The sequence below is a fragment of the Haliaeetus leucocephalus genome, unplaced genomic scaffold, assembly GCF_000737465.1.
Source record: "Haliaeetus leucocephalus isolate CR32 unplaced genomic scaffold, Haliaeetus_leucocephalus-4.0 Scaffold139, whole genome shotgun sequence".
NCBI lineage: Eukaryota > Metazoa > Chordata > Aves > Accipitriformes > Accipitridae > Haliaeetus > Haliaeetus leucocephalus.
The window spans coordinates 1,645,269-1,660,702 of record NW_010972575.1 but is presented as its reverse complement, the minus strand read 5'-3'; the positions used below and the strand labels follow the sequence as shown (position 1 = coordinate 1,660,702).

The window sequence follows — 15,434 nt, the reverse complement described above, 5'->3', positions numbered from 1 at the left end:
CCACTAACAGTATATCTTCAACTCACTTGAAAGGAAAAGGACCCACCTGCCATCTTTATTCAAATGCATCTGTTTACTTGACCTAAAATACTAGAAGTTAGCTATGGAGGCATAAGCAGGTGAAGAGAGAAAACAATAGGCGAAGGGTCTCCTGGAAACCTTAGTGTGTTTATCAGGTTAGCTAAAGCCATGACACTCAGAAGCAGCAAAGAAAGGAAGCAGAGGCCCTTGTTTTTTATGGTCTGAGTGATAATGAATATCAGCTTCATAGAGACAATGAGTGCAGTATTTCTAAGTGCTTGTATATGCATTTAGAGTGGGAGAATGGAATGGGGTTTTTAAATAAAAAACCCCCCCACACCTCCTTTTTCTTCTCGATCTTTTCTTTGCCAGGTTTTCTGATCCATCCCTTCATTTGCAGACAGCTTGTAGAGGATAAATACATATACACATACCAGGTTCATGAGATCTTTAAAATTCGCCTTTTTTTCCGAAGCAGATAATAATATTTTTTATGTTAGATACCACATTTAATATTTTGGTGGGAGTGTTTGGAATGTGTGAAAATAACCTCCAGTGCTCCATTAAAAAACAGTTGTGTAAAACAAGCACTTTCGTGGTCACCTTTTTTTTCCTTCCTCTGCTCCTCTTGCAAATTATCAGTGTTGTTTCCTCTTCAATTCCTCCTCTGCTAAAGGGAGCAGTTTATGGTTCAGACACAAATCCTAGTACCCATCACATTTCTGCCATTCACCTTCACGTATCAGCTAGTGAGTTTGCATGCCAAAGAAAAGATAAAGTTTTGGCCACAAATGAGCTGCCTTTGGAGATGGTTGAGGGCTCCCTTGTAACTCATGCAGTCTAGAAGAAGCAAAATGAAAATCACCTCTTCCTTGAAAGTACATTTCATACATCTCCATCTTTGTGATAGCATTGGAATCATTACGTAGCAGTTGGCTCCAATACGCTTGCACAGACGCAAATTGAGTACGACAGGACTGATGTCTCATGGACTTTGCTGTCATTTGAAATGCTGGCATGAAGATGGTAGTGATGAAAGTGGGGAGCTGGTGCCTTCAGCATTTTGCCCATGAAAATTTTCATCAAATTTTTTTGATGGCAGTAGCAGATTGAAAAGATTGTTTTACAAAAGAGATTCGTAACAGCCATAGATTTCTAACTGCTGCTCATACGTCTTCTTCCTTGAGTAGATTCTTTGAGCATCGCACTGCACTGTAAAATGGGCTCTTTATACCACCCACAAATCTGTAAGGTGTGTGTAGTGGAATGGTAATCAGTATAATTTTTTTCTCTGCCCTTTTGGTTTTTATCTTCACTGCATGGAAACCACTCGTGCAGTAATGAAAAAGGTAGTATCAAACTTGCCAAAGTTTATATGTTGCAGACCCTGCAATCAGAAGATTGTAGGTTCAACTCCAGCTAGAGAACCTGGTTGTGAAAGTTCGTCATGTAGATGGTCACGTACCTAAGTTGGGCCACTGAATAACATAAAAACAACCAACAGGTAGACAAGGCTGCTAAGGCTGAAGTGGCTCAGGTAGATCTGGATTGGCAACATAAGGGTGAATTATTTATGGCTGGGTGGGTCCATGACACCTCAGGCCATCAGGGAAGAGATGCAGTGTTATTCAGTACATCAGTAAATTTCAATGTTATTTTAGTGACAACGTCAGGCTATTTGGGGATATCTTTAGCATTTCTTATGAGAGGGAAAAATATTTTTATATTCCTTAATTTCTGTTATTGCTCAGGTGTGGTAAATTTGGGCAAGAAAAAAACCCGCTTTTTTAAGTCAGGTACTTGAACTGCAGTGCTCACAGCATATCATATTAAATTACGCTTCATAATAGATGAGACAGATTGAATTGGAATCTCAGCCCTTTATTCAATGCTGGATTTCTGTTTTTCTGTTAGGCATAATTCAGATATGTCAGGAAATCACAACAGGAATTTTAACCGTTGAGAGCTGTTGAACTATTCAGTATGCTAACATTTGATGTCTAGCTTTAAGAACACCTCATGAAGCAGATTTTGCTGTGTTATTCTTGCCAGATGCCAGGGCATCACCTCCCAGTATGCTGCTTGCAAGTGGACTTTTTATTCTGGATATTGAATCCACTTTGATTCCCTTCTTGCAACATGACTATTCCAGTGTTATATTATGCTTCATTAACAATGACAGCTCTTGTGATTCAGAAGGTGCTGTTGAATACAACAAAAGATCCAGGGTGTGACAGATGCTTGATTATGGTAGAAAAAGGTGCTCTGAGAAATATGTTGGGACAGTGCTAACATATACGGTACCTTGAATCTTCTGGTATATGCCAGTGCCTGAAAAGAATCATGTTTCCTTTTCTTTCTCCCTTACCCTTTTGTCTTTTTAATTGTTTTGTATCAAATTGTGAATGCTTAGAAAAAAAGAGAAGACTTCTGCCCTATTGTTGCTAACTGTATTTTTCTCTTTTTCTTATCTGTTCCACAGGCTCTGAAAATACTTCATCTGAAATTTCAGACCAGACAGACTCACAGTGGCTTCTAAGCCAGTGAGAGCAAGGCTGCAAAAGCATGCTGGTGCCAAGCTGTCAGATGATGCACGTAGCCAGGCCAATGGTGGTGCTCCTGTGCTTGCTACTCTATGCTGATGCTGAAAGTAAGCTTACTATTCATTTGTGCTTAGGCCTTGGCCATGATGAACAGTTTTGTTTCCAGCTGGTGGTTACTAAGGGTCTCAGATTGAGTCTCCTTTTGAGTAATTCTTAAAACACTGCGAGGTCCTGTCTAGATCACAGCTAGTAATTTAAAAGGTTTATTTATGCAACTTCCTTACTATTTTTCTTCTTAATACCCCGTTTCTTAAGCAACTAATGGCTGCTGCTCAGATGGTGGAGACCATTGCCACAAAGTTACATAGTCAAAACAAAGACCAACCTTGCTTACCAGACAGTGGTCAAATCTCTTAAAGACATCTGTCATTCTTTGACTATTTCTTTCTTAACATCATTTAAACAAACAAAGACACTGCCCTCCAACAATTAATATCCACTCCAATTAAAATTCCAGGCTCTTTGTAACTACCATAACAGCTGTTCTAATGTATTATTTCCGACAGCTGTCACAGAGTACAGTATCCAAACAAATCAAGCAGAACTGACAACTTAGTGGCTGGCCTAAAAGTGTGACAATTCAGTGAGGAAAGGCACCTATGTTTACTTGTACTGAGGGGAAACTGTTGGATTTTGGTCAATTAGTTTACCTATTAATGGGAAGATAATATCTTCTTTTGAATTAGGAAATCATTAGGTCTGCCTTGTTTACATGTGTTACTTCTCCCAGCTGTCCTGTGGCTTCTTACAGAAGTAATGTGCAAATGAGAAAAGCCATTTGCTTTCCACCTGTTGACCTGCAGGTTTATTACAAGCTGACTGTTAACATTCACTTGATTGAGGAATATTTTCCTATTGAATCTTCATGAGTCCATGCAGATACATCACCAGTCGGTAACTTTGTTCCAGCTCTGACTTTCAAAGACTTCTATGGTTTTTCATACATCTGTGTAAAACCAAGGAGCAGTTGAATTAAGTAGAAACACGGAAGAACAAAACCAGTGTCAGTAAGGTTGGATAAATCAGTTCTCTGTAAATACATATTGAAGAGTTCCTTATTACTCCACTTATCACTTGCACTCGAGGTATACTAAATTACAACAATAAAAGAGATACAAAATCTTTCCACTTCCTTGTGTAATAAGACTTCCTTCTTTTGACTGTAGTTCTATGAAAGTGAAGTAAATAAACAAAAAAAAAAGGATAAAACATACATGTTTGTTGAGTACTGACAGCTGAGATTCTTTGGCCCCTTTCCAGGTAGATAATGACCAGCTGGGATGTTTGTGTCTAAGGTGAAGCCAAGGACATTTTAACACTTTAGCCAGCAAATAATTAATTGGGAAGTGGGCCCATATGTTGGATGTTTCTGCAGTTGTAGTATACCACTTATTTTAAAAGTAAATTCTGTGCTTAGCAAACAAAGATTTTTAGAAACTGGTATACCTTTTCTGCTTCAGATAATGGAATGTCTAACCTCCTGTAGGCGAGTAGTGAACGATTTTTTGGTTTCGATAACCCCAGTCGGTTATCAATTTGCGAAAAGACAGTCAAACCTCAGAAACTCCTTTGTTAGTCTTTACTTGTGAGAGAAAGATAGAGTTTCTGTAATCATGTTATGTTAAACAGGAGGTTCCCTCTTTCATCATTTTTCTCTGTGGGGAAGGAGGATGGTTTTTTTTGAAGGTTAGCTTGGAGTTTACTTCAAAATTTGCTAGTGCCTGAGTACACTTTCTAAGGGAGTTTTCAGATTCAGTTTTCCAAAACTGCTGTATTCCACTTATGTTTCTATTTATTTAAAAAAAAATGAAACAAAATAGAAGTTGGCTATTAACCTTTGCTGGCTAAGGCTAGGAGGACTTTGTGGTGTTGCTAGAATCTGTGGAGCGTCACATGCAGAGTAAAGGTTGTAAGACGCACAAAGATTATCTTTTTGTGGGAGTTACTCTCAGTGAAACCTGCCTGGACAACAAGATGCAGTCTTAAAAGAAACTAAGAAAGAGTAAAAATGATGTAGTAATAAATATTAATACTAATTAATATTGGATAAGTAGTAATTTCAAAGACAGATTCTTAATCATCATATTCTTTACAGGACTAGTGTACTATCTTGAGTAGAGAACAAAGCAAAGGTCTCCTCAAGCTAACAGATTAATTACTTCTTTTCTTCTATTCCTTAGAGAGTGATTTATACCATACTGTCATATTATGTGATCATTAATAGTTTCATGTGGTTATATTAGTAGATAATATGTTAGCAGCGCTGTTAATGTAAGTTGGAAACATCCCACCCTAAATACCACTGATCATCTTTCACAAATGTACAAATCAGCTGAGTTTTGTGCTAGATGAACTCACATAAACTAATCCTTTATGATTTTGTATATTTGTCTATGTAATTAGTAGATATTACTAGGCAGAGTTACAAGAATAGAGGGTAGCTAAACAAAGATATATTAGGATGTCTTCTTGGAGGGATTTATAATGTTGCAATATCATCTATGGTTATTACTTAGTATCTATTGCATCTTATTATTAGCCAATAGGAGAAAGAAAATAACAGTTTAAAAATACTTACAAATAGAAAAATAGGAAGATTTAAAAAAGTTAAAAGATGAGAAAGATTCAACTAAGAAAAAGTTGAGAAATACTGCTAGAATTTTGGAACTAAATTATAATGTAATAGTAATTTCATTAAATATTTTTTTCTTTAAAAGAAATAGAAATGCTTTAAGACAAACTCATTTGTGCTATGTACTAGTCAAGATTTTAGGTCAGAGTCTCTGTTAAGACATTCGAGAATAGAGAAAAAGCAGACAATTATGCTGAGAAGTGGTAGACTAGGTATCTCTGCTTTTACTGTTTCTGTATTTTCTTAAGGAGAGAATTGAGCTGGACAATATAACTTTCTAAGAACAGAAGTGCAGTTTCTCACCTGATCATTTAAAAATACTGTTGACTTGTTAGAATTTTGAAAGCTTTATTTCTGTGGGTCTTCCCTGTTTTTTTGTTGTTAAGAGTTTTTGCTGTCTGGATAGTGGTACTGTGAAATGCAGGAAGTGGGTGAACTCTTAGATGTACCAGGTGAATATGAAATGGTCACTTTAAATAGTCAGGCTTTCATCTAATCTGGTTAGCTCTTACTTTATGGGGAAGAGGCTTCTCTTTTGAAGTTACATTTATTTTCTGCTTATTCCTAATAAAAGGTGCTACTGAGAAGTTGTACGAATGCCCACAATTTGTATAAATTAACATAATCCTTTTTTACAAGGTGCACTTTACAGTTGAAACTGATTTTTCAGCTTCCTACAACCTTTCCTGCATTCCCTTTCTTTCCAAGGAATAATAGAAAGAACTGGATTTGAAAGGAGAGAGACAAATCTAATGCAAGATTTTGTTCACTTCCACTGACTTGGTTTAAATTTTAGCTAAAAGACTGTGATACACCTAACACAAACCAAAGAGTCTTGTGATAGCTAGATGTCAATGCAAAGTCTCCTGTATTCTACTCAGATTTAATGATTTCATTCCTTTTACAATATAGTGCTGAAAACCATACTGCATATTCGTCTGTCTCTTCACCTATGAGATTAAAGAAAGAGACTACGATTATCAAGGAATTAATATGCACAGGCTTTTAAATTCCATAAATATTTATATATATATATACAAATGGTATACATTATATGGTATGAAATACATTGTGTGCCATATATGTGTTTATATGGCTCCACATAATACTGCCTTAATGCTGTGAGTTGTAAATTAATGTTTTTCTTTTTTATCAATCTAAAAGAGGAGCTCTTTAAGAGTCATAGTAACATTTTACTTTTCACACTGTACTTTGTTTATTTCAAAGATGCGCTGAATTTCCACCGACATTATTTTATAGGCTGGGTGAGAGATAGCACAGGATCAGTGAGCCTTCTGTGTGCAGAGACACAGAAAGATGTGTCTTCTTCTTGCATGATTAGCTCTTCTCCTGGATTTCTTGAGGACTTGAAGAAAAGCTCCTGCTGTGCTGGAATTGGTCTGCCCTCCATTCTTGCAGTTACTGCTCCGGTTTGTACAGCTCTTTGTAAAAGGGTCACAGATCCTACTGTTGTCCAGGGCTCTTGAACTTCTTCACAAACAGTTGGCGGGACTATGTTATTTCCTTTTAGTGGGGAAAGGACACAGAAGGTGACATAAAGGGGACAAAATTTTTGTCTTTTTTTTTCTCTGTCACCATGGAAAGGACATGCCTTCTTTTTTTATTCATCATTTTTCTGTTGCTAGCACCAAGGTACTACAGAAAAGAAGATATATCCTGACATTACCGCTGTATTGTATTCTTTCCAGAGTAATTGCAACTGGATAAGGAACTCATACTTTTCTGATCTCACTATGAAATCACTGTTAGTGGGATCCAAGTAGTAAGCCCGCTTCATGCTTTTGAAGAGGTTCCCAATGGCAGTCCTTAGTACTTCTTTTCTCTTTACATACTACCCTCACAGCTGAGGGAGGGAATGAGACATCTTTGTTTCTCTCCATCATTGTGAAAGACCCCAATATGTTGGCATGGGCTGATGAACTCTCCTGTGGCCGCCTCTCAAAAGGATACACGATGGAAATGCCAAAAAACCTTCCCTGGTGGATTGGATGAGTGCACCATGCCCCTTATGTATGCAACCAAGATCTGATTCTGTTAATCCAGAAACTAAGTTTAATGCGTGACTGAGCAAAGTAAGCGAAATTGAAAGGTGGCAAAATTGCCTTTGCTCTTTTGCCTTTTATTGTTAGTAAAATTAAGTGTTACTTGTAAGTATAAGAAGTGAAAAATCTTGATTTTTTTTTTTTTTACTTGCCTCCATTTATATTTAGTATTTGTAGCTTCTGTGCACACTATGAGAGGATGTTACAGAATTCACTGAGGAAAGATGTTTGTTTAGCCTTGTTTGTAGAAGGACAATCTGCTAGTTCACAGTGTTTATCATTATCTGCCTTGTTCTCAATGGTGTAGATGGCAACTGTGTTGAGGCAGTACTTCTCTACATCTACTGAAAAATTGGTAATATCACATTGTTTGTCATAAGAAAAGTACTGTTTTTTTCATGTTTTCTAAATGAACTGGCAGAGTACTATCTACCTAGAAGCTTTCTGCATGTTCATCTGTTTGATAACAAGAAGCATGTATGTTTCAGAGACTCTTATGTAACAGATTTCTTTTTAAACTATAGAATATGGTATCCTATCATCTCTTTCTGACCTCTGTAATGATGAGTTGTCAAGTTAATCACTAAGATCAAAGAAATATATAAAATCTAAAATGCTTTTAAAATGGTTATTCCTGGTCTTTCCTAGTATCCTAGTTTTTGAAATTCAGGAGTTCAGTTTGTATTAATAGAATCAAATAATTTTCTGCAGATATTCTGCATTCTGCTTTTTAGTAGTTAAATTGATTTTCAACACACATCTTGGTCCTTCTCTGCCCTGAGAAAGGCCTGATCATTAGCACTTCCAAATTCTCTGCTGCATTCCAGTAATTTTGTCTGTTTAATTCTTTTGCTTCATTCTTGGTTACATAGCTTCTGCTCTGACATTTTTCTTTTGCTGCTTCTTTTGAGATGCTGTTTTAGAAGAGAAGCCACAATTCTTTCTTCATTCAGTAGAAGTGGTTGCAGCTGCCTGTAAAAAGGCAAATAGAAATACTAACCATAAACAATACATTTATTGTAAATTGCTTGCATTCCCTATTGATTGAAATATGAATAATGTTTAGTTTACTCTCTGGCTCCTGAGGCTTATATGTCAGCTAGCATCATGCTGTCTAACAGACAAGTCTTCATGATCTTCTCTAGACCAGGATCAGGAAGGGCTAAAACTTAGTGCTGACAGGACAGTGATTACTTTTAACAAATGTTGGGGTGATTGAGACAAATTCTTGTTTAAATAGGATCTAAAGATGGTAGTTTAGTATTGGTGAAATCAGAAACATAAGATGGCTATTTTCTGTCTTTCTTCTTGTTCCATTTGCTTCCTTTGTTTTTTTTTTTTAAAGAACACCTGCTTTTTTTCCCTGTTAGTACCATTCTTCCCCTTTAAAGTTTTTCATTGTTTTTCAACAAGATGAAACACATTCATGCAGTCCACATCAAGATGTTTTTTCTAAGCACTTGTCTACAATACTAAACTAACCTAAATAGATCTTCCAAAGCAATTATCTTATAGAAAGTAATTATCTTACAGTAACTCTTGCAACTAGGCATACATGGTTTACACTAAAAAAAATGCCTATTGCAGAATAGGTTCATAAGGACTATGTGCAGGCAAGCCCAACATAGAAATGATTTATTTTTTTGTATGTGTGCCTTTGGTAACTAGGACTAAATTTCTGTCATATTAGATTTAGATTTAAACTCTGACACCTTTAAAGAGATTATTTCAATTACTGCTTTCAATTATGGGCAGTAGCAAGAACTGTAAAATCCAAAGATAAAATCTTTGTATTCTTTATTGGTAATTTTTTCAGTGTTAGCTATCTTGATATCTTAGTCCTGATAGCATCCATTTTGTGTAAGATACAGCCCTTTGTTTACATTGCTCTTTCTTTTAATAATGATGATGTATGCAAGAAACATGGACTGCCTTTTCTGAAAAAAATAGCTTTCAATTTTGTTTTATATTCTTTTTTCAGGAATTTTTATATGTGCTCTCTACAGTTCGACCCTAGGATATTTTCCAGCTGATTTTATGAAAATTGGTATATAGCATTGCGAGAGTAATTTTACATTGCACTTGTTAAATGTGATGTTAAAATATGTCAAGTTAATCAACCATCAGTTCTCAAAAGTTTTAGTCTTAGAGAAAAGTGGGACAGCTAGTTATACCAAACCATTCTAGATGTATTCATTTTGCTCTGCAGCAAAGTGAAGGCTTTAGAATATATGTGATAGTTGAGATGGAGAATCAGGGGAAGTGAAAACATTATGTGATAATTCCAAACACACTGACTTAGTCACAGAAATTACAGATAATATGGCTGTTTGCATAAACCAGAATTTATCCAAACCTTATTTTTCAAGTCCTTACATTAAAGCAAATTTGAATAATTTTATTCCAAGAGTAGCCATAAATACCACCATATCTGTTTAACTTGCTTTAAATTATCAAGTATTAACAGCAAAATTGAGAGCTGCTTGAGGAATATAGTTTTCCAATTCACATAATATTTAAGAAGGTGTTTGGGTTATCTCTAAATCTGTACATACAAAACATTTTAAAATTTCATGTGAACAAAAGATATGTATGTATTTTGTAAAACGTGAATTAAAAACTTAGATTTAATTGTAGTTTACCAGGGCTTTGAACTATAGAATAAACTGAGTTCAGGAGAATGGTTCTCCTGAACATTTTTGTAAGTTTATCTCTGCAACTTTGAGGATTGCTTCCATGTCTGTTTCACAACTGCTGTTAATTTAGGTAGTTGCAAGCCCCTACCTCCCAAAAGCAGAGCACTGAACAGAGCTGAATTGCAAGCTCTGGAGTTTTGAGAAGCCTTTAAGCCCTGGCAACATTGCCTCTGGCTGACTGTAGAGGCAGTGAAGTCTCTCCAAGCATGAAAGCCCTACATCTTTTGGATTTCCTGGAGCATATATAAAACTAGAGTCCTGAAATCCAGGGTCTCCAGTATTCCCAGACACCAAGAAATCTAGATAAGGGAGGTGTATTTTAATGGCCCAACAGAGTTGGACAAAACCACATTCTTTAGATGAATGTCAACTGTTAACAGAAAATGTTTCTGGAGAAACTTCAGTATGGGTAACTATCTCACTGTATGCAATTCGCTGCAGCATTAGTAATGACCGCTGGCAGATAAAGGAATGTGGGTCATTAATATTCTCTTGTCAGAACTGGCAGGGAATTTCAACGTGTCTGTGTTTGCTAGATTGCTTAAGAACATGTCTGTATACTTTAAACATTTACTAAAAGTACGTATCATAGTCTTAATATAGGAGCAATTCTTAGGGAAAAAGAAAGGAGAAAGAACAATATAGAAATTTTAGATTTTTTTAAGTTATATTCACACAGCACAACAACTGCTGTGGTGGTTTACAATATTTTCACTCCTTATCTGAGTTTTAACCCTCAGTGGCTGAAATGGAGATAAAATTTTGAGTAGCAGCATCTGTTGCAGCAGTGAACTTCTGACAACAGCTTTAGCAAATTATAAAAATCTGAAAATACACAGGAATATCACCATTCACTTTTATTTCCACCCTATCTTTCAGGAAACGAACTCCTCCACAAATTACTGATGTATAGGATCTTTCTATCTTTAATAGTGTCTGCTTGAAGCTGTATTTATTCAAAACAGTTAGGCAAATAATTTTTAATTTAATCCTTTCAAAGTTTTGAGAATATGTACATTTTTTTAATGAATTTTTGGTGGTACGAACTAAATTAATTTGACTGCTTCCTTCTGCTAAAGGTAGCAATGTGAAGAATATAGTTACATCTTGACTTTAAATTGCTATAAAAGAGGTTTAAACATAAAGTTGTGTATAAATTTCTACCGTGACTTTCACTGAATTATACAAGACTGTAATGTACATGTTAGGAGAAAAATGAGTGCAAAATTATAATATCAGTTGATGAGTAAAGAGTTCATGTATAATTGAAGAGAATATACTGATAAAAGACAATTCAAACTTGAAATTACTCATACAATGTGAATGCAGATATGTGGCAAATGATCATTCCAGTTTACAAGAAATTCTGGGGCATGATTGTAAACAGCACTTTGGACGTGGTCTTCCTGTGCAAAGTTATAGCAGATAACAGAATTTCACAATGCATACCACATTTTCAAGTTCCTTGCTAAAAAGAAATTTTGAGAGCCTTTTCCCAGTAAGGCTGTTGTTCGGAAGAGAGTTCCATAGAAGTTTAAAATTAATTCTATTGGTATATAAATTCTTCAACCAAGTGTGTCTATGAAACTTAACTGGATAGAGTGTTTGTGCTTAAGAAGGCAATTTTTAAATTACTGTGTATTTTTCAAGCTCTCTGTGCTTTCCCCTTCAGTAGCAGCATATGGACGGAAGGTTGGCTCCACTACTTTTGATTTTTTTTTTTTTGAACATGCAGATTTGAAGAAGGAGAAAGAACAACAAGGGAAAGTGATATTAAATTTATTTTGGCAGTGAGGGTTAATTATATATAGGCATTTCCAGGAGAGTTCCACCTGGGTCATTTTTTTCCTCCAAGAATTTCACATATGCTTTAGAAAAATCTATAAAATAACTGTTGAGAACATTGGCAGGTGATAGCTGGATTGGAGAGAGAAATAGTCATTTGGTCTCATGTTCTAGTGAAACAGCACACATTTTAACTGCAACAAATGCAAGGCCAAACAGCTAAAAATGAAAAATACAGTCCAGAATAGAGAGTAGTATCTTTAAATGTAATGATTTTGAAAATAAACTGAAAATTTATTGTGTTAAGATGAGGCAGTAGTGTCTAACATCTTTTGATTGAAAAGCAAGGGTAGAATGAATGGGAGTAGAAAGGCAAATTAACCCTGCATATATAGGCCTAGTGAGGCTAACAATGCAGTGCAAATCTAGTCTTGTTTTCCCATTCTAAAAAGTGTGTTGACAAACTGGACGAAGTGCAGGGAAGAGAAAAACATAGATTTGAACTGGGAAAATGCTTTATCATCTTTGGTAATAAGTTAATTTTGTTTGTTAAAAAAGATTACTGAAGGCTTATTTCAGCTGATGTATACAGATTTTCTTGTAGAGGAGATAGAAATTGCAGTAGAGAATTTCGCTTAATCAGTTTGAGGAGAATTTAACAATAATCTGCTAGCTAATTCTGAACAATTACATTATAACTATTGGAACAGACTGCTTAAATGGCAGTTTGCTACTATATATCTGAATATTCTCAGGTTAATATTTGATGCATTTTATAAACACTAAACAAGATGCTAGACTCAGTATAAAAGGGACAAGGAGAATCCATTTGTCTTTTTTTAATGTAAAAGACAGAACTAGTTTTAAATCCATGAATAATTCTACCTGAGGAAATAAAAGAAAGGAGGAGATGATTGGATATGGTACAAATCTTAGTGCACCCACATCTTGCATAATAGAATACAGTCTGATATACATATCTCAAGAAGAAACAACCGAGTTAGGTAAAGTGCAGACAGTGGCAGCTAAAATGGTCCAGAGGATGGAAAGCTGCCATGTGAGAAGAGATGGCAGAGATGGGTGTGGGGATTATGGCTGAGTTCTGCAAAATTATGGGGGTAGCGGATAAAGTGAGAGCAGAATGGATATCCACCAACCCCATAATAATAGAACTGTGGTGTTTCAGGAAGTTAGTAGAAGACTGATTAAAAGCAGATAAAAGATGGAATTTACTGCATGTTTTTGTGGAGGCATACAATACCAGTAGTTTCAAAGAAGAACTTCAAAAATTCATGTACAGGACGTCCATAAATTAGTACCAAAAGAGCAAGCAGGAATGCCACCTTTAATGTCTTTAGGAGTATGAAGTAAATGGACCTCAAAGACTGCCCAGGCTAATGTGCCCAGATAGCACCTTCTCTTGACACTGCTGGAGACATGCTAGCAGCCTACACAGACTTGGTGTGACCCAATCTGTTGTCTTGCATTCAGAAATACTTACATTTTCAATCAGCATTGTTCCCACTGTTTATTCACCACTGTATCTTTTCCAGAAAAGTTGATTTGGACATTCTTGTATCACACTGTTGATATAATTGAAACTAGTAAGCAAAATGAAAAGCAATGGCAAGCATTTAAGCAATTGCATTTTATAATTTTGGAAAATTACAATATTACTGTTACAGATGACGGAGCTTACATGTATGCGAGCTGTGTGGCAATGTGTGTATATGTTGCTGTGAGGCAGGAGACGTGAAGATTATTTTACAGGATGCCTTCTGATGCTTTACAGTTCACAGGCGAAGTACATTAGTGTAAAATCCTAGTTACCTTTTTTCTTTTTTTTTTAATAATCTTTCATCGTCAGACATACTGTTCATATGAAGAAGTGTAACATGTCCACTGACCTTTTTCAATATCTATGGTCTGATGAAAGTGACTTAAAGGTTGTAGCATCTAAAGATGTATACATTATAAAAAAAAAATAGAGTTAAATTGTGACTCAAAGATCCTGCAGCATCTTAGGAAGATGACATTGTATCTGCTCTTAAATCCAGCTTTTCAGATCAAGTGGATAAGGATTTTCTTATAAATGGTATATAGTTCCTTTTCAAATTGAATGTCTCACAAGGTATTAATTTAGATTCCCTTAAAATAATTTGGCAATGCATTAATTAAAGATCAATTTGTTATTAAAGGCATATTCAGATTTTAAGTACGGTATGAAATAAAAATGTAGTTATACTATCCCTTTTAGAAACCTCAATAAATGCTTTTAGTCAATGGCTACTTAATTAACATGCACTAGCTGCTTGAAACAAATGCCTTCTTGTGATCAACTTTGGTGATAAATGTTTGTTTGGCTGTTGACCCTTTATATTGTATTCTGACATTAATGAAATAAGATTTTTATCAGTTTCCCATATCAGGAACTGCAGCAATGTATACTATTTTATTAATGCAGATCTAAAATCACAAATTCCATTGTTCCAATTTTGTAAAAGTTGGTTATATCATGTAGGCATGCCTGCTTGCTTCTAATGTCTGAAGTTTTGTTGAACCTTATAAATTCTAACACATTATTTTAGAACGTATTAATTCATACAAAATTAGTTGCTTCTTATTACGCTGTTGAGAAGGTATTATTAATAACTTTTTACAAATACCTCCAGTCTAGATAGAAACTGTTTTTTTTTAAGTTTTATTTCTACTCATTCCCCCTTTGTTAACTGAACATGATTCTCTTAGATTGATGATTTGCATTCCACTTAGCAGCTCAATGTTGTTTTTTACTCATGAATTATAGACTTCTGAAAATAGTACAGTGAAATGAAGTGCTTTGGAGATTCATAAGTATAATGATGTGGATTACATGAGTATGTTAAAAATAGCTTTAGATTTACATGAAAAATGTGTGGGATTTTCCCATGGCAGAAAGTTTTTAGAAAAATTTTCTCAGCTGTACACTGTTTGACAGTAGCTCAGTACGTACACAGCGCAGGAGATCATTTGATATCTTGAGAGAAGCTGCTGAGTATCTGTGACAATTCATGATTGATCTCAGTTTAGATAAATGATAGGGTATGTATAGACAGTTAAACGACAACTAAATTCTGCATAAACGTTATCCTTGAATCTTTCTGGAATTTTTTCTGTATCAAGCCTAGGGTGAAAAGAAAAAAAAGGAACATTTCTTCTCGTGGCTATATAACTTACAGGTATTGCTAAAAACTAATAAATGCATTTCTAGTGCTATTTCAATTTTCTGCTTCTTTCTTCCTTCTGAATAAATATGAATATGTGAATGGAGACTAGAGAGGACTTTTAACTAAATTTGGCCATGAATTTGTTTTCTGATTTTGAAATACAGAAGTTGGAATATGTGGATAAAACTTGTAGATTTTATTTATATGAAAATATTAGATCTTCCTAGCCAAATTATTCTCAGATACCCAACTGCAACAAGATGCCTTGATTTGTTTACGTTTTCAATAGTCATAAAAATCCACCTTTTGTCTGGAATGCACCAAACCTTCTTTCCTCTTCAGATGTATAGACCAGTAGTTCTGTATGGTTTTCTCTCTAATATCTGCACTTCTTTGACTGAGAATTTATCGGGGCCTTTGTTAATAAA

At 35.2% G+C, this 15,434-nt stretch overlaps 1 protein-coding gene across 2 annotated transcripts in view; it reads left to right on the top strand.

Annotated features, from left to right (window-relative positions):
* The first annotated feature begins 2,586 nt into the window (after positions 1-2,586).
* PTPRD (protein tyrosine phosphatase, receptor type, D) overlaps positions 2,587-15,434 on the top strand; it is a 290,979-nt gene continuing 278,131 nt past the window's right edge. For both annotated transcript variants that reach the window (XM_010586057.1, XM_010586056.1), the window contains exon 1: positions 2,587-2,671. In XM_010586057.1, the coding sequence (XP_010584359.1) occupies positions 2,587-2,671 (85 nt within the window). The remainder of the gene's footprint in view (positions 2,672-15,434) is intronic.